The sequence below is a fragment of the Trichechus manatus genome, unplaced genomic scaffold (genome assembly GCF_000243295.1).
Source record: "Trichechus manatus latirostris isolate Lorelei unplaced genomic scaffold, TriManLat1.0 scaffold00149, whole genome shotgun sequence".
Lineage (NCBI taxonomy): Eukaryota > Metazoa > Chordata > Mammalia > Sirenia > Trichechidae > Trichechus > Trichechus manatus.
Genome location: NW_004444085.1, coordinates 6,855,517 through 6,875,275, shown reverse-complemented (window position 1 = coordinate 6,875,275; position 19,759 = coordinate 6,855,517). Strand labels below are relative to the sequence as shown.

The 19,759-nt window shown below is 36.1% G+C and overlaps 1 protein-coding gene across 8 annotated transcripts in view; it reads right to left on the bottom strand.

Moving 5' to 3' along the window:
- ESYT2 (extended synaptotagmin 2) overlaps positions 1 to 19,759 on the bottom strand; it is a 207,106-nt gene that overhangs the window by 95,768 nt on the left and 91,579 nt on the right. For 5 of the 8 annotated variants that reach the window (XM_023740181.1, XM_023740178.1, XM_004385890.3 and 2 more), the window contains exons 2-6: positions 13,552 to 13,593; positions 12,521 to 12,655; positions 9,196 to 9,272; positions 6,895 to 6,967; positions 6,565 to 6,654 (exon numbers count right to left, since the gene is read on the bottom strand). In XM_023740181.1, the coding sequence (XP_023595949.1) occupies positions 6,565 to 6,654; positions 6,895 to 6,967; positions 9,196 to 9,272; positions 12,521 to 12,655; positions 13,552 to 13,593 (417 nt within the window). Of the gene's footprint in view, positions 1 to 6,564; positions 6,655 to 6,894; positions 6,968 to 9,195; positions 9,273 to 12,520; positions 12,656 to 13,551; positions 13,594 to 15,303; positions 15,763 to 19,759 lie in introns of those variants that run through there. The other 3 variants (XM_023740184.1, XM_023740183.1, XM_023740180.1) reach the window with 3 other exon arrangements.

Here is a 19,759-nt window from a genome sequence, read left to right as displayed (position 1 = left end):
TGACTATAAATAAACTCCTGGGACTGAAGCCAGGGTCGACTCCTCAGAGTGACCCTTCTGGCCCCACTTCTCTGTAAGAGTTGTGTTTGGTTACTGTCTCCGCCGTCCCGTCAACCATCGCTGCTGCGACAATGAAAGGGAAAGAGGCTATGAATAAGTTAAATTTTATTTAAAAAGAAGAACAAAGTAGGCGGCCTCACACTACCTGTTCTCAGAACCTACTATACAGCCGTGATAGTCAAAATAGCCTGGTACTGGTACAACAACAGACACACAGACCAGTGAAATAGAATTGAGAACCAAGATGTAAATTCATCCACCTATGGACAGTTTATCTTTGACAAAGGACCAAAGTTTACTGAATAGGGAGGAGACAGCCACTTCAAAAAATGGTGCTGGCAAAACTGGATATCTATCTGTAGAAAAATGAAACAGGATCCATACCTCACATCATACACGAAAACTAACTCAAAGACCTAAATATAAAACCTAAAACTATAAAGATCATAGAGGAAAAACTACAGACAACAATAGAGGCCCTAATATATGGCATAAATAGAATACCAAACATAACTAAAAAGGCACACACAGCAGAAGATGAACTAGATAAACGGGACCTCCTAAAAATTAAACATTAATACTTAACAACAGACTTCTCCAAAAGAGTAAAAAGAGAACCCACAGACTGGGAAAAAAAATTTTGGCTACGACATATCCAACAAGGGTCTAATCTGTAAAATTTATAGAAAATTTCAACACCTCAACAACAAGAAAAAAAGACAAATGATCCAATTAAAAAATAGGCAAGGGATATGAACACACACTTCACCAAAGAAGACATTCAAGCTGCTAACAAACATATAAAGACATGTTTGTGATCATTAGCTATTAGAGAGATGCAAATCAAAACTACAATGAGATACCATCTCACCCCAACATTACTGGCACTAATCAAAAAAACAGAAAATAACAAATATTGGTGAGGATGTGGGGAGACTGGAACTCTTATAACTGCTGGTGGGAACGGAAAATGGTACAAACATTATGGAAAAGGTATGGCGCTTCCTCAAAAAGCTAGAAATAGAAATACCATATGATCCAGCAATCTTACGCCTAGGTATATACCCTAAAGAAATAAGAGCTGTGACATGAATAAAGATAAGCACATCTATGCTCATTGCAGCATTATTCACAATAGCAAAAAGGTAGAAGCAACCTAAGTGCCCATCAACAGATGAATGGATTAACAAACTGTGGTACATACACATAATGGAATACTATGCAATGATAAAGAATAATGATGAATCCATGAAACGTCTCACAACATGGATGAGTGTGGAAGGCATTATCCTGAGTGAAATAAGTTAATCACAAAAAGACAAATATTGTATAAGACCGCTATTATAAAGTAACAATAAAAGGTTTACACACAGGAAAAAAACAAAAAAACCAATTCTTCGATGGTCCCAGGGATAGGAGGGGGAGGAAGAGAAAATTACCAAACAGAAAGTAGGCATGTGTTCATATTGGTGAAGGGAAAGGCAATACACAAGATGGGAGAAGTCAGCACAACATGACCAAGGAAAGAGAGGACACTGAGAGGAGCACATGAATAAAGGACAACTATGGTAACTACTATAGCAGAGACAATCAGGCAACAATAGAATAAAAAAACAATAATCTACGAATGGATACATAGATAGATATGTCAAGAGGTGAGGGAGAGGGTAAGGGAGCATACCCACTGGCAGATACAGGTACCTGACGGTACATGCTCCTCATATATAAATATAGACAATAGAGTACACAAGAGGCACAGTCAGGGAAACGTCTTAGACGTAACTAAACTCCCCATGGGATAAAGTTCCCAGGCTCAAAGGCAAAAGACCATAGACTCAGGGGACATCTATGTCAATTGGCACAACATAATTCATAAAGACAATGTTCTACATCCTACTTTGGTGAGTAGCATCTGGGGTCTTAAAAGCTCGTAAGCGGCCATCTAAGAAACAGTTACTGGTCTTTTCTAGTCTGGAGCAAAGAAGAGTAAAAACACTAAAGATTCAAGGGAGCAATCAGTCCAAATGACTAATGGATCTCATGAACCATAGCCTACATGACCCTGAGATCAGAAGAACTATGTGGTGCCTGGCTACCACTACTGACTGCTCTGACTGGAATTACAACAGAGGGTCCCAGACAGAATGGGAGAAACATGTAGAACAAATGATCAAATTCACAAAAAAGACCATTCTTACTGGTCTGACAGAGACTTTACGAACCCACGAGACTATGGACCCCGGACACCCTTCTAACTCAGAATTGAAGCCACTCTTGAAGTTCACCTTTCAGCCACAGATTAGGCAGGCCTATAAAACAAACAATAACACATGTGAGGAACATGCTTCTTAGATCAAACAAGTATACAAGATCAAATGGGCAACATCTGCCCCAAAACAAAGATGGTAAGGCAGGAAGGGAAAGTAAAACTAGATGAATAGAAACAGGAAACCTGGGGTGTAAAGGGAAAGGAGGAGAGTGTTGACACAATGTGGGATTGGAACGAATGTCACGAAACAATTTGTATATGAATTTTTGAATGGGAAACTAATTTGCTCTGTAAACTTTCACCTAAAGCACACATACACGCACAAAAAACCCTATAGGGCAGTTCTACTCTGTCATAAAAGGTCACTATGAATTGGAATTGACTGAAGGTACACACAACAACAACAGTCGTTCATTAGTTTCCTTGTTACCTGCTATTGATTCTTCCCCTAACTCTCCCATATAGTTGTGAAAATCATATTAAATACCATCAAACACATCAAGTAATCTACCACTTGCATTTATTCTTAGACATTTCTGCTGGAGCATTCTAGTGCTTTGGACTGTGCCCACTAGGTTGTGCTCTTGAGACTTTCCTTCAACATCACCCTGGGACTCCCTCTGCCTCTCTTCTGTGTTGCTGTTGTTGTTGAGTGCCGTCAAGTCGTGTGAGCCCCTTGTATTCTGGATTCTGTATCTTCCTTTTTCTTGGTTTACTGTCTCATTTTGGTGAAGCAAATCTCCCATGGCTCCCTAAGAAAGAGTGCTTGTCAAATAATTTCTGCTAGGGGAAACTGGGGAAAGGGTATATAGGATCTCTCTGTACTATTATTGCAACTTTTGTGAATCTAAAATTGCTTCAAATTAAAACTTTTTAAAAAGTCAAAAAAAAAAAAAGCAGCAAGCATCTCTTCATCTAACTGAGAAGACTCCGTTAAGATAAACAAATTCAGAGTAAGCCTGGGAACATCTCTTGGAGTAGTGCTGGAAAAGACCTCCTGGATTCACTCCAGTTTAATTTGTAGCCTTGGGATAAATCTAAAAAAGACCTTAGGACTCTGAAATAGCCCTAAGAATGTATGCCAGAGGCATATCTAGCAATTATCAAATTAGAGCAAATAATTGGCTACTGATTCCCTGGGGCACATCCAATGGCAAACACTGGCTTGTTCTGGCTCTTACCAGAACATTTATCCAAGCATTTCTCCTTACCAATAATCCACCTCTGGTGTCAGGATTTACCAGAATGATAAATCTACATGTAGGAAAATATTTATTTATTTATTTTTAAATCTGAGGACTTACTATATGCTAGGCACAATCATTGAGATTTGATCCTCACACTTAATCTTGTGAGGTAAGTATTACTGTTACCTCCATTTTACAGATGAGGAAACTGAGGCTTGGATAACTTAAATCAGTTGTTCAAAACACACAGTAAGAGGAAACAGAACCAGGAGCAGAAAACCAGGCATACCTAACACTGTCACTCGACCATGACACTACACTGTCTCCACTATATTCCGAAAGTTAATCATTTAAGAAACTTTTAGTTTTTTTTTAAACAAGTAGCACATTATCAAAACTAATCTAAACAAATCAACAGGCAGAAAAATGTGTAAAGATTTCAAAAGAGTCTCTGGCACTATGCTTCCAAGTCATCTGGACAGTAAAAAAGAAAAGCCTCTTCTAGCTATATGTTCACTAGGGTGAGGAAGAATTATCTGGCAGCTAGCAGTGAATTCTGTTCTCATATTTTCCAGTTGAAAGTAACTGAAAAAAATTCCCTTCTCTCTGAAGTGTATGTTTGGCGACTTTAATCACCATATAAGGAAATGAATGATTCTGAACTTTTCAGCCTCATTCTTCTCTTTTGAGCACTAAAATTTCATTTGGAAGCTAATAACAGAACAAACTGAACCCACTGCCGTCAAGTTGATTCTGACTCATACCAACCCTACAGGAGAGCAAAACTGCCCTGCAGGGTTTCCAAGGAGCAGCTGGTGGATTTGAACTGCCGACCTTCTGGTTAGCAGCCAAGCTCTTAATCACTGTGCCACCAGGGCTCCTGGAAGCTAATAGTATAACGTTATTTAAAGCTAATAGTATAATGTTATTTAAAATTATATACATCAGTGGAAAATATAAACTAAGTGAGAGTATTACTAAGTTTTGAGGAAGAGATAAAGATTTGAATTTGGTTACACTGAACTGAAGGAAAAAAAAAGCCTTTCTTTAATTTTTTTTTTTTTTTTTTGTCCCTGGCTAAAGATGAGTAAATTAAAAATACCTAGCAGTTTGCTAAATATTAGTTTTTTACAGTAATTAATAAGAGCAGTCTCTTAAAATACTGACTTTTTAACAACTGGTACATGAAAAATCCCTTATGAATTTTAAATATTTTATGGACCTCTTAATTTCTCAAAATTTTAATGAAGTTAATGCAGAGGCTCCCTAATAGCTTCTGAATTTTGCCATGTTTTGTGTACTTAAAATACAATCAAAATAAGCCTATTATTGAATCAATAATAAGCAAGTGAGAGTGATAATTTTAGTGGTAATAGAAAGATAATGACACAATTATTATTTTTTATAAAGTTTTTTGTAGTAAACTTAGGTTGGTCTAGATAAACCCATGTTTTAAAATCCCAATCATAATAATTTTTATTAACTTATTTGAATCAAGTTAGACAAATTAATATTCCTATTTGAAATTACAGATGATATTAATGTTACCTCCATAATGGACATATCAAGGGCTACTGAAAATAGCATATCTTTAAGAATTATTTTAGAAACAGATCAACTCATTCATCAAACATTTATTGAACACTTATGGAGATAGATATGGTTCTTGCTTTCAAAGAGTTAACAATGATGATGATACAATGTGACTAGTACTATAATGGGGGCCATGGAAACAAGGAGGAAGCATGGTTATCTCTGCCCTAAGTAGGGATGTGCAAGCTCAGTTTTTAAGGAAGGGCAGAAATTTACTAGACATAAGTGAAAACAAAAGAGAAGAAGACAGCATTCTGGCAGGAAGGAAAAGATATGGGAAGTAATGAAATATGGTTGGTACTATTCCTAGAATTGTACTTAGTTCCCTATGGTTGGAACTGAGAATGTTCATCAAGAGCAGTGGTGGAAAATGAGACTGGAAACAGAGACCCAGTCTAAATCAGGATGATTTGTTTGCAAGGGAGCGACTACCCCTAGTGGATTTTAAATTAGGTAGTGAATTCAGTTTGCATCTTAAATTGTAATGTAAAATGAGGATAGAGTAGAGGCAGCAAAACCAATCAGAGGACTGCAGAAGTCCGTTGTTGTTAGGTGCCATTGAGTCAGTTCTGACTCATAGCGACCCTATAGAACAGAGTAGAACTGCCCCCTAGGGTTTCCAAGGAGTGGCTGGTAGATTTGAATTGCTAACCTTTTGGTTAGCAGCTGTAGCTCTAGGTAAGCGGTAATAAGAGTATAGCTAGCATGAATGACATTTTTTATTTTGTTCTGACTACAGTAAGCAATAAGTATTGATTACTTATAATAAAAATGAAATTACATATCTAACAATAAAATGATAACATTTATTATGGCTTATCAAAGTGCTAGAATATTACTCAGTCAAAAAATCTTTATGACACTTTTTAAAAAGTATACAAAAGTGTATATGTAGTTCATTAAACACATGTACCAAAAAAAAGTGAAAGAAATGTATCAAAATGATAACAGGGAGATTTATAGGTAAATCATCACTGCAAAGTGTTTAAGAACATAAACTCTGGTATCAGACTAATTTGAGTCTATATGTAGGCTCCAATATTTAGTTTTGTGACTTGGACAAATTAGCCTCTTAAAATCTCAGTTCCTTATCAGTAAAGGGAAATATTAATATTTATTTATAAAATAATGAAGATTAAATAAGTAATATATATAAATAATACTCGGAAATAAAATGTAAGCTACTAATCCCCTCTTTTAAAAAAGTCTATTTTCAAATTTTCTATAACCAACATATATTATTATTCAGTCAGAAAAACAAGTTGTATATCAAAAGAGATAAAGCCCTCAGTTAAGGCATAAATAAGTATGAAAAAACTCACAGGGTTCATGCATCAAAAAGAGAAAAAAGTGAGTTAAAGACAGAAATACATTTCTCTGCTTTATATAATCTTCTGTATGTATATAGTCTTGTCAGTGAATAGGAAGGTAAAAATAAAATAATTATTGACTTACTGGTTTCCGCAGGAAGAAGATCGACAAAGCTCCAACTAAGGGCATGTCTCCAATCAATGGTTCCAAGATCACCCGCATTGTACCATGAATCTAAATTGAAACAGTGATTCAAAATATTTAATAGAAAACAATTCTATAGGGCCATTTACCTGATGATGAAAGACTATGCATTATAATCTTAGTGAGTTTTAAACATTTGATTTTAGGTTTCTCTCAAGTATGATCTACAAAGAAATTCTGAGCTAATAAAAACTTCGTAGTTTTTCTTTTTGAATATAGTTTACAGAACTTTAGAAGACTAAGAAACTGAAAAAAAAAAAAAAAACTTACCTGTATACTTTTCACACCAGCTCTACAAAAATATCGCTTGATCTCCAAATCAATCTCACAATTTCCTACAAAACTAGAAAAGAAGAAATTCTGTATTATGCCAAGTGACTGAAATTAACCATTGTCTTAATCACCCTAAATGTGAAAGCTATATAATCTGAATAAAATAATAGCAAGGAACCAAAATCAGACTGTAGTCAAAAACTATAAAATGGGGCCCACATCATTGTATGTTACTGCTCTAGGCAACGCTACAACATTGGGGAAGAATACATATTTTACATACAGTTTTTATTTGTTTTTTCTATTTGAAGAATATTTATTGAGTCCCTGTTATGTGCTTGGTAACAAAAGCTACAGCTAACACATAAAGTTTCCCATGTGGCAGGCATTCTTTTAGCTGCTTTTTAAAAAAAATTATAGATAAACATAGACTTAAATATATAAAAATCTTAACTAAACATTAATGTTAATTTTCAAAGGAAAACGTAAATAACAAAGTTGCAAGTTCTGCAGCAGTCTTGTTGGCATGTAGTTTTCATTTGTCTTACAAACCCTACGTTACTCAAAAATATTTAATATATTTCATCACAAGCAAGTTTACTACCCATGCTGCTCAAACATGAAAAGACTAGCAGTGTCCCAGGGGCTCTGTAGTGTCAAAAGTTAAAAACAGTGCATCTGTTTTGAGCATCAATTTACTCAATGATGAAGTCATTGCAAACATTAGTATGAAACAAACATGAATATACTATGATGTTGAATGCACAGTTTGCATACCTGTTTAATATAAACATGAAATGTCAAAATATTGCATTTGATGTTGTATGATTTGATCCCTATCCTTGACTCCCAGAAGAAAGAAGTCACTTTCTTTCTTGAGAAACTGTGAGAAAGTCTGACAAATACTGTACAATTAATGCCTAAGAAAATGAATAAAAATATTAACAAAAGGTATATGGGATAAAATTCCTCAAATATTTATTGTCATGGTGTTAAAAGCAATGCCTTAAGATTCTTCTCATTGAGGATTTACTTATTCTTTATCTAGCTGGCAGAATCACCAATAACCCATTACAAAGTCATCTTAAAACTTTCATCTTATTCACCCTAAGACTTGATTGTTTTATTTCCTGATATCTTTCCATTATTCCTTCCCTCTCTATTACCAGTAACTTAGTTAAGGCCCTTGTTGGAAACACAAAAAACTCGAATGCACATTGTTTCAGATACATAAATATCTGAGCAGAATAATTTGCATATGTTGTTATGACTGCTAGAATCCATGAAAGCCAAAGAACATTTTGAAAATGATATCCATTAATTAATTCATTCAAATTTTTATTTAATAAATATGTATGAAATAATCACTAGGTGCTGGGAACAAAGCACTGAACAAGAAAAAGACATTCCAATCTTCATGAAGCTTATGTACAGCCTAATGGAAGGTTCTTCCAGGCCAGGTTACAGTGTAACTTAAAACATAAATGGGACTTCTTTTATTCCATTTATGACAATAATATTTGTACCAGTGCCAAATACTTTAAAGATGTAGATTTTTCCATATTACATCATTAAAGACATTCTATGCTCCTTTCTGAGAGAAAAAGTAGTCGGTACCAACTCTGTACATTTACCAGATTATTTTAGAAATTCAAAGATGACATTACAAAATAAAAATGATCCTTAGTCTAGGATTAAAAAAAACTCTGAGCTGCTAAGAATCACAAAATCGCCAGTTACCCAACAGCACCTCAGCAGTCACTATCCACACAGTTGTGTTATTAGGCCTCACACAAAATACAGTAAGCAATGTTGTTGTTCTTGTGTGCCGTTGAGTAGATTCTGACTGATGTGACCCTGTATGACAGAATAGAACTGCCCCATAGGGTTTCCTAGGCTGTAATCTTTATGGGAGCAGATCACCAGGTCTTTTATCCCATGGAGCCACTGGGTAGGTTCGAACCTCTGACCTTTTGGTTAGCAGCCGAGCACTTAATCATTGTGCAACCAGGGCTCCTTCAGTAAGCCATGAGCAAGTTCAAATTAGAAACGGGGACAAGAACAAAAGAAATTAACCTTTATCCTGCCAGGAATAGTATCAGATGCTATTCTCAATATCTTTTATTACTTAGATTATTAGGAACTGAGACCTAGAAGGTAAATAACATTTGGGTATTCAACAAGAATTTAGTCAAATTCTACTAAACAGCAAGTAAGAAGTGTGTTCATTATATCTACCACCTTATGGAAATACCTAAGTGACATACATTATTAACCATAACACAAATAAAAACTTACCTAATTTGAAGATCCAAAATAATTTGCCTTTTGTCTACATTTTCAGTATATACCTTAACACCATTGATCCTGAGGGGCTGAAACAAGAAATAGATTCTTTTAAAATGTAGGGAGGGAGAGAAAAATCAAGTCTTGCATATAGCATACAGAGTAACAGAACAGGCATCAGGCTATGGGAATTCAAATTCTGCTTTCACAAGGTACTAGCTGTTTGACTTTCAGTGAAACCTGTTTCCTCATCTGTAAAATGCAGATAACACTAGTAACTATCTCATGTGGTTATTGTGAAATTAAATTACATAATGAAAGCAATGTACCAGGCAGTGCCTGGTACACAGTAAACATTCAATATACATTAGATCTTATTTTGATGCTAATATATGTAATGATATATATGTTTGCTCTGTTTTCTAGTCCCTTACCTCCATTGTCTTTTACTGTAATGTGATTCCTTTCCACTTCATCCTTCCTACATTATATGAAATATAATTTTCTTTGTGTATTGTAATTTTTCATTTCTTAAGATTTTCACAAATACGAGACTTTTGAGTAAATCAAAAATACTAGCTGTAGGTATAATTTCAATACTTAATATATGATACAGAATCAGAATCAAATGACTATAAAAAAGCAAAGGCAGGTTATAATAAATGTTATATCTCAAGGGCCCAGTTATAACATCATTTCAAAACTTTTTCCTATTGATTGATTTGAGATCCCTTCTAAGAAAGTTCTCAATATCAAATCAAGATGAAGAAATACCTTACCTTCAGAGTCTTACTGCTTATTTTGAAAAGTTTAGATGTCATAAAATTTTACCTCTCAACGAGCTACAGAATTAACACTAAGTCTTTATTTGAAAGTCTATACATTTCCTATTAATTACCCAGGTTCCTGGGCTTTTTTCTTATGATACTAAGATTTCTAAAGTCTGCAACAGAGAAAGCTAGCATAAGGGAAAACAGGAACTGGGAAAAAAATATTGCCAACAAGACATGTACACAATGGTGTATCACTAAAAAACATAGATCAACTCATTGTGTTGATAAGTGAAAATGGGCCATATATAACTTAGTACCTTTATTTCAAATGTTTGCATTCTGTAACATATTCCTCTTCCTCCATTTAAATGACAGCTTAATTTAACAGAAACATGGAGGCCAATCCCACTCCAAATGTATAAAGAATTATCTAATTGAAGGATAAATATCTGAAAGTCAACAGAATTTAACTGCGTTGTAAAATATGTCCACTACATTATGTGCTAATGCACTGCCTTACACAGCACTTTCCATGTAGTTCTTGCTCCTTTTCTTTATTAGATAGCTAGGTTCTACAGGCCATTTGAAAGATGCCAGTACAGTAGATTCCAAACCTTTATTGAATCACCATTGCTCTTAACATGCTTAGTATTCTGTAACGCTTTTCTTGTTTAGTTGGTATCAAACTTAAAACACATATGATAGAGCATGAACATAATTAAATTCATCCTAAGATAAATCCAAGTAGAGTTAGAATTTTAAATCTTCACAACATGAGAATACCTTACATTAACCCACTGCTGTTGAGCCGATTCTGACTCACAGAGACCCTGTAGGACAGATTAGAACTGCCCCACAGGGTCGCCAAGGCTGTAAATTTTACGGAAGCAGACTGCCACATCTTTCTCCTGCAGAGTGGCTGGTGGGTTAGAACTGCTGACCTTTCTGTTAGCAGCCGAGCACTTTAACCACTGCACCACCAGGGGTCCTTACCTTATAGTAGGGGGTGGCAAACTATGACTTGCTGACTAAATTTGGCACTTGGCTTGTTTTTCTAAGGTTGACATACAAACCCTTGAGCTAATTTTTTTTTTTTTTTTTTTACATTTTTTAAAGATAAAAGCAGAAAGGGCAAGGAAGAGGGGAGCTTGTAACAGATTTTATGTAGCTTCAAAGCCAAAAATACTTAGTATCTAGCCCTTTACAGAAAAAGCTTGCGGACCCCTGCTTTATATTTATATAGCATTTTAACTTGTAATTGTGTTTGCTCCCATCTGTAGTTACCATTTTAAAGTTAGAGAAGGTAAAAACAAATACTAAAAGTAAATATTATACAGGCATAATGCTCAGGCACTTTGGCAGAGACAATCTGTAAATGGCATTTGAATAAAAGGATGACCACACTACTGGTATTTAACAAATTTGGAGACTTCAAAGCTAAGAAAAGAAATAGCCAGCACAATACAGGTGAATACATTTGATGAACCTGCATTTGAGACACTGGATTTTGAATAATTGCCAATGCTACAGAGGATTCTCTGCTCATAGAAAATCAGCTTTGATGGAAGGTGAGCATAAAACCCGGGTGGCGTGGGATGTGAACGAGCACTCAGGACATAGACACAGATCAGCCCAAGATCAGGATGACAGGAACAAACAATAACACCAACAAAACCACCAGGTCCTACATTCCCGGGGCCGCATTTATTAAAGTCCTAATTGGTTGACATAAAGAATATCTAAAGCATACTATATGGTGATATCGGTATATTGCTTGAATTTGTTGTATGTGTATTAAATGTGAAGTAATGTGTGTGTCTGTGTGTATTTAAAAGTATATAAAATTCTGAATTTTCATTAGGCATATAAAACAATGTTAACCTGAACTGCTGCTAATTATTATAAACACTGACTTAAAAAAATTTAAAAAGAAAACTTGCCATGATCAACTAATTCAAACATATTGAGGCTTTCATTAGAAGTAACATTAGGAACCAGTAGCTTTCCTTTTTGTATAATATGATTCCAATAATAAAATCTCTTTCCTCAAAATTGGCTTCACCTATATAATTAATGCAGATGTCTACAATTCAAGTATAGAGTCTTTAGTTTTGCTTTGTTTTGAAACATTTTGGGAAGGGTAAACACATTAAGCTCATTTACTTAAACTTCAGTGTGAATTCATATATTAAGCTCCCTTTCTAACAGGACAGAGAGCTGAAAACTGCAATTTTGCAGAGCTGAAAAAGCAATTTTGACAGAAGAATATGGGATAGAAAGGCATGTTGAAACTAAGAGAAATGACTCAATGAAGGCTGAAATTGGCCAAAAAAAAAAACACCTCAGAGTGGAAGAATGAGGGCAACATGAGGGGACCCTTCCTGATAGAGATGAAGGAAAAGGCATTACAAATTGGATGACAGATCCTGGAAGGGAGTTAAAGACACACCAGTCAAATCTTTTTTAAATGATAATTTTCCCTAGAAAATAATATTAAGTTGTTTAAAATTTTTGACAGCAATCCAGCTGTGTGTAAAAGTAAGGATACTTAAGAAGAAACTAACCTGCTGACCCATGTCAACCTTTGTGAAACTAAAGGTACTAAGGTGGGTGTTTGCTCCACGAACAGCTGGTTCTATTGTTTCTCGAAACAACTTCTCTATAAATTGGCAAATAAAAGGCCACATGTGTTTTACAGTCTGGAAAGCAGAAAGAAGACATCATGTTAAACAAGAAAGTTTTAACACATAATATACTTACGTCATCGTGAAAAATTATGGTCCTGTAGTTGATCAGAATTGGTTTTGAAAAATAAAGGGGATGGGGGAATTCTTGTTATGCAAAACCAACACGATATACATTTTAAAAACTTATTCCAACAATAAAGTACTGATTAACCAATATGTTGCAGGAATTAGTTATTATGGTTAAATATTCTGTTTAAGCATATCAGTACATTCAATGATTGCTAAAAACCAGAAAATCCTTGTGGTTTCAACTTATTGCTGAAAACCTTCCTGAACTATACAGCTCTTAATAAGTATTAATGAATTTTCTTTACTAACTTCCAGTGTTTTAAGATGATCATTATGTACATTAATTTTTATTATATAGCTCTAAGGATGTAGAAAATATAGAGATAAAAGTATACTGATATAAAAACATATTTTTTTTAAAATAAATGACTAATATCTTTTACTAGATTTCTTGGGAGTTATTTCCCTCTCCATAATAATGCTTCCAAAATGTTCACTTATGATTATTATAAAATAGATTTGAACATGGGCCAGTTATGAAAGACGATGCAAGACCAAAGATAAATATGAGTACATATATTATCAGTTTTCTCAGATCAAAGACATAGTTCTCACTCTTTAGAAAAGGAAAATATTAGTTATGACTGAGTTCTTTTGGGAATAGAAACCAACCCAATAAACTCTAAATGATTTCAAATGTTGTCAACATCCAAATTTCTAAATAAAGAAAGATATATCTCATCCTCTAATTCCCATTGATATGTGGTATTTGGTATGCTATGAGCTGTAATTGACTCGAGGGCAATGGGATTTTTTGTTTGTTTTTGGTTCAATCTTACCTTATTTAGCCATTCTGCTCTTTCAGTGTCGGGAAAATGAACCTAAGAGAAAAATACATACACACATAACTTACTTACTGACTCCTGACAACTGTAAATAAAATGTCAAGTTAGTGGATACTTTGTATTCTTATTATACATCTTATGTTTACATAATGTTTCTTTAAAACAATCTGCTCTAAAGCTTTGGAAAATGGATCTCTGAGGGGGAATTAAAATGTCTGGCACTCTGGCTCTTTACTTTTTAAGAATGCTCTAAGGCCAAAAATTCTAATGTTAACAAATGCCACCAGAACCTTTTCTACACCCTCACTGTCCAGAGGAACAGTCACTGATATTTGAAACATCTGAAGAGTATAAAAATCAAGATCACTCTTTTTTAAAGGAAGTATTCTCCCATTCCATCATTACTATCACAATCGTTGTGTTCAAGAAATCTAGAATCAGAGCCTTCAAAAACGGACCTTTCACCATGGAAGCTCCATAGACACATCTAAACGCCCCGAGGGACCAAATTAGTAGGCTGAGAGCTGTGGGGACCGTGGTGTCGGAGAACATCTAGCTCAACTGGCATAACACATATTATAAAGAAAACGTTCTACATTCCACTTTAGTGAGCAGTGTCTGGGGTCTTAAAAGCTTGTGAAGGCCATCTAAGATACTCCACTGGTCTCACCCCATCTGGAGCAAGGTAGAATGAAGAAAACCAAAGAGACAGTGAAAGATTAGTCCAGATGACTAACAGCCACGAGTACTACAGCCTCCCCTGACTGAGTCCAGCACAACTAGATGATGCCCGGCTACCACCACTGACTGCTCTGACAGGGATCACAAAAGAGGGTCCTGGACAGAGCTGGAGAAAAATGTAGAAAAAAATTCTAACACACAAAAAAAGACCAGACTTATTGGTCTCGCAGAAACTGGAGAAACCCCGAGACTATGGCCCCTGGGCATCCTTTTAGCTCAGTAATGAAGTCACTACGGAGGTTCACCCTTCAGCCAAAGATGAGACAGGCCCATAAAACAAAATGAGATTAAATGGGCACACCAGCCCAGGGAAAGGACAAGAAGGCAGGAGGGGACAAGAAAGCTGGTCATAGGAACTGAAGGTTGAGAAGGGGAGAGTGTTGACATGTCGTGGGATTGGCAACCAATGTCACAAAACAGTATGTGTACTAATTGTTTAATGAGAAGCTAGTTTGTTCTGTAAATCTTAATCTAAAGTACAATAATAAAAAAAAAAAAATCATGGGGAACTATTATGGATTGAATAGTGTCCCCCAAAAATGTGTGTCAATTTGGCTAGGTCACGATTCCCAGTACTATGTGACTGTCCATCATTTTGTCACCTGATGTGATTTTCCTATGTGTTGTAAACCCCGCCTCTATGATGTTAATGAGACAGGATTAGAGATGGTTACGTTAATGAAGCAGGATTCAACTTAACAAGATTAGGTCGTATCTTGAGTAAATCTCTTTTGAGATACAAAAGACAAAAGCAGCAGAGAGACAAGGGGACCTCATTACCACCAAGCAAGAAGAGCCAGGAGTGCCTGTCCTTTGTACCCAAGGTCCCTGGGTTGAAAAGCTCCTAGACCAGGGGGAGACTGATGATGAGGACTTTCCCCAGGAACCAACAGAGACAGAGAAAGCATTCCATGGAGCTGGGACCCTGAATTCAGACTTCTAGCCTCCTAAACTGTGAGAGAATAAATTTCTCTTTGTTAAAGCCAGAGAAAAAAAAAAATGGACCTTTCCCTTTTGCTTTCCACTTACTGCCCAAAATGGCCTGCAGATGCTTTTTCCATACTTAGATCCTCCCCATGCTCTCTCTCAAAACTCTCCCAAATGTGTATTATAATTGTAGTTTTCCATGCGCAGGGCCTGTATATTGAAGAACTATTTGCAGAGGCAGAAAAAAACCTATTTAGAAAAAAGGTGAAAAAAATTTTTCTTCTTTGCTGTTGGAGCTAAAATAAAACATCCCTGCAGAGGAAGTTAAAGCTGCTTTTGACCATATATAGAGATTTTCCTCTGAGAAATGATGTACTCCCTTGTCCCGCAAAAGAAGAAAAGTAAAGTCCATACTAATGTTCTGATAATCATATTTTTTATTTAAAATGAACAATGGATCATAGGCAATTTTGTACTGAGCACTAACATATGGTCAGGAAAATGTTCTGATTTCTAGCACTTATGTTCCTAAGTAGCAGCAAGTACGTGTACTGATGAAAATTAAGCGCATCACCCCCCCATCCACCCCCGCCAGGCCATACCACTCCTACTAACCTTGGGGAAGACAGATTAGAGAGAAGATACTTTGCAAAAATGGCTGAGAGAAGCTGGCACTGAGAATATTATTAGATTGTTGAGTCCCAAGAAGATGATTCTTTGAGAACCAACTCAACCTCTCATGCTTGACCCTTAAGAACAAACTAAAAATGGGATGTCAGCAGCAGCCAATCCTGGTCCAAAAGCAGTCATTACCATCACATCCATCATAGCCACACCAATTCCAAGAAAGAACCCTGTGAGAATGATTTTTTTTTAAATTTTTTTTTATTGTACTTTAGATGAAGGTTTACAGAACGGTTTCTGATTAAACAGTCAGTACACATATTGTTTTATCACATTGGTTAACAACCCCACGACATGTCAACACTCTCCCTTCTTTACCTTGAGAGGACCTTTTTTTTTTTAGTGAAAATATACATAGCCAAAGATACACCATATCAAAAATTTCTACATGTACAATTCAGTGACATCAATTACATTCTTCTTAGTAGTGCTGCTAATCGCACTATCCTTTTACAAATTATTTCATAACCATTATCTTCAACTCACTGTACCCTAGGCTTCCCATCAGACATTTTGAGTTGCTGTTGTCAATTTGATCTCACATAGGTAATACTTTTTTTTTTTTTTTGTTCTTTAGATGAAGGTTTACAGAACAAAGAGTTTCTCATTAAACAGTTAATACACATATTTCCCTATGACAATGGTTAACAACCCCACAACATGACAACACTGTCCCATATCACTAGTATTCTTGTCCCCTCCTGCCTTCTAGTCCTTGTCCCTGGACTTCACTGTCTTATTATTCCCGTTTTGTTTTATGGGGCTGTCCAATCCCAGCTGTACGGTGAACCTCAGGAGTGACTTCACCACTGAGCTAAAACAGTGTCCAGGGGCCATACTCTCAGGGTTTATCCAGTCTCTGTCAGGCCACTAAATCTGGTCTTTTTCTGTGAGTTAGAATTTTGTTCTACATCCTTCTCCGGCTCTGTCCAGAACCCTCTGCTGTGATCCCAATCAGAGCAGCCAGTGGTGGAAGCAGGGCACCATCCAGCTGTACTGGACACAGTCTGGTGGAGGCCGTGGTAGTTGTGGTCCATAAGTCCTTTCGACTAATCTTTTCCTTGTATCCTGTTCTCTTCACTCTCCCTTGCTCCCGAAGGGGTAAGACTAGTGGAGTATCTTAGATGGCTGCTCACAGGCCTTTAAAGACGCTATTCACCAAGGTAGAATGTAAAACACTGACTTTATCAACTGTGTTATGCGAAAAGAGCTAGATGTTCCCACAAACCATGGTCTCCACAGGCCTCCGCCCAGCAATTCAGTCCCTCAGGGAGTTTAGATGTGTCTATGGGGCTTCCATGAACTTTCCTTCTACAAATTGTGCTGGCTTCCCCAGTATTGTGTACTGTCTTACCCTTCACCAAAGATACCACTTATCTGTTGTCTTTTCAGTATTTCCCCCCACCACTCCCATCCCTCGTAACAAACATTGTTACTTTTTGTGTGTAAACTTTTTCATGAGTTTTTACAGTAGAAGTCTAATACAATATTTGTCCTTTTGTGATTGAGTTATTTCACTCCGCATAATGTCCTCTAGTTTCATTCATGTTATGAGATGCTTCACAGATTCATCAACGTTCTTTATTGCTGCATAATACTCCACTGTGTGTATGTACCATAGTTTCACCATTCATCTGTTAATGGGCATCTAGGTTGTTTCCATCTTTTTGCTATTGTGAACAATGCTGCAATGAACATGGGTATGCATATGTCTATTTGTGTGATGGCTCTTACTTCTCTAGGATAAATTCCTAGGAGTGAGACTGCTGAATCGTATGGTATTTCTGTTTCTAGCTTTCAAAGTAAGCGCCATATTTTCTAAAATGGTTGTATCATTACGCATTCCCACAAGCATTGCATAAGAGTTCCAAACTCCCCACAGCCTCTCCAACATTTGTTATTTCCTGTGTTTTTGATTTGTGTCAGGAATGCCAGGGTGAGATGGCATCTCGTTGTGGTTTTAATTAGTATTTCTCTGATGGTTAGTGATTGTGAGCATTTCCTCATGTGTCTTGTTGGCCACTTGAATGTCTTCTTTGGTGAAAGTGTCTGTTCATTTCCTTTGCCCATTTTTTAATTGGATTATTTGTCTTTTTGTTGTAGACATGTTGGATTTTCTTGTAGACTTTAGAGATTAGACCTTTGTCTGACTTGTAATAGCCAAAAATTTTTTCGCAGTCTGTAGGTTTTCCTTTTACTCTTCTGGTGAAATCTTTTAATGAGTATAAGTGTTTAATTTTTAGGAGATCCCAGTTATCTAGTTTATCTTCTGGAGTTTGTGTGTTGTTGGGTATGGTTTGTATCCTGTTAATGCCATATATTAGGGCCTCTACAATTGATCCTATTTTTTCTTCTATGAACTTTACAATTTTTGGCTTTATATTTAGGTCTCTGATCCATTTTGAATTAGTTTTTGTGTATGGTGTGAGGTAGGGGTACTGTTTCACTTTTTTGCAGATGGTCATCCAGTTTTGCCAGCACAAAGACTGTCTTTTCCTTATTTCACGGACTTTCGGCCCTTGTCAAAGATCAGGTGACCATAGGCGGATGGAGTTACATCTAGGTTCTCAATTCTGTTCCACTGGTCAATGTATCTGTCATTGTACCAGTACCATGCTGTTTTGACTACTGCAGTTGTATAATAGGTTCTCAGGTCAGGTAGTGCGAGTTCTCCTACTTTATTCTTCATCTTCAATACACCTTTACTTATCTGGGGATTCTTCCCTTTCCATATAAAGTTAATGATTAGTTTTCCCACCTCTTTAAAGAATGTTGTTGGTATTTGGATCAGGATTGTATTGTATTTGTAAATTGCTTTCGGTAGAATTGTCATTTTCACAATGTTGAGTCTACCTATTTAAGAGCATGGTATGTTTTTCCATTTATGTAGATCCGTTTGGGTTTCTTGCAGTAGTGTTTCCTGGTTTTCTTTGTATAGGTCTTTTACATCTCTGGGTTTATTCCTAAGTATTTTTTTTTAGGGGCTATTATAAATGGTATTGTTTTCCTGATTTCCTTTTCATTGTTCTCTTTATTGGTATAAAGGAATTCAGCTGATTTTTGTATGTTTATCTTGTATCCTGCTACTCTGGTTCCAGTAGTTTTCTCCTGGAGTTTTTAGGGTTTTCTATGTATAGTATCATATCATCCTCAAACAGGGACGGTTTAACTTCTTTGTTACCAATTTGGATGCCCTTTATTTCTTTTTCTTGCCTTATTGCTCTAGCTAGGACTTCCAACACACTGTTAAATAGGATTGGAGATAAAGGGCATCCTTCTTAAGGGCATCCTTCTCTTGTTCCTGTTCTCCACAGGAATGTTTTCAGCCTCTCTCCGTTAAGAATGATGTTGGCTGTTGGGTTTGCATAGATTATGTTGTGAAATTTCCCTTCTATACCTATTTTATTAAGAGTTTTTATCAAAAATGGGTGTTGGACTTTGTCGAATGCTTCTTCTGCATCAACTGACATGACTGTGTGACTCTTTTTCTTTCCTTTTATTTATGTGATGGATTATGTTGATTGATTTTCTAATGTTGAACCACTCTTGCATACCTGGTGTGAATCCTACTTGGTCATGGTGTATTATTTTTTTGATATGATGCTGAATTCTATCGGCTAGAATTTTGTTGAAAATTTTTGCATCTATATTCATGAGAGATATTGGTCTGTAATTTTCTTTTATGGTGGCATCTTTGCCTGGTTTTGGTATCAGGGTTATGCTGGCTTCATAAAATGAATTCAGAAGTGTCCCTTCCTTTTCTATGTTCTGAAATAGTTTGAGTAGTATTGGTACAAGCTCTTCTCTGAATCTCTGGTAGAATTCTCCAGTGAAGCCATCTGGGCTAGGG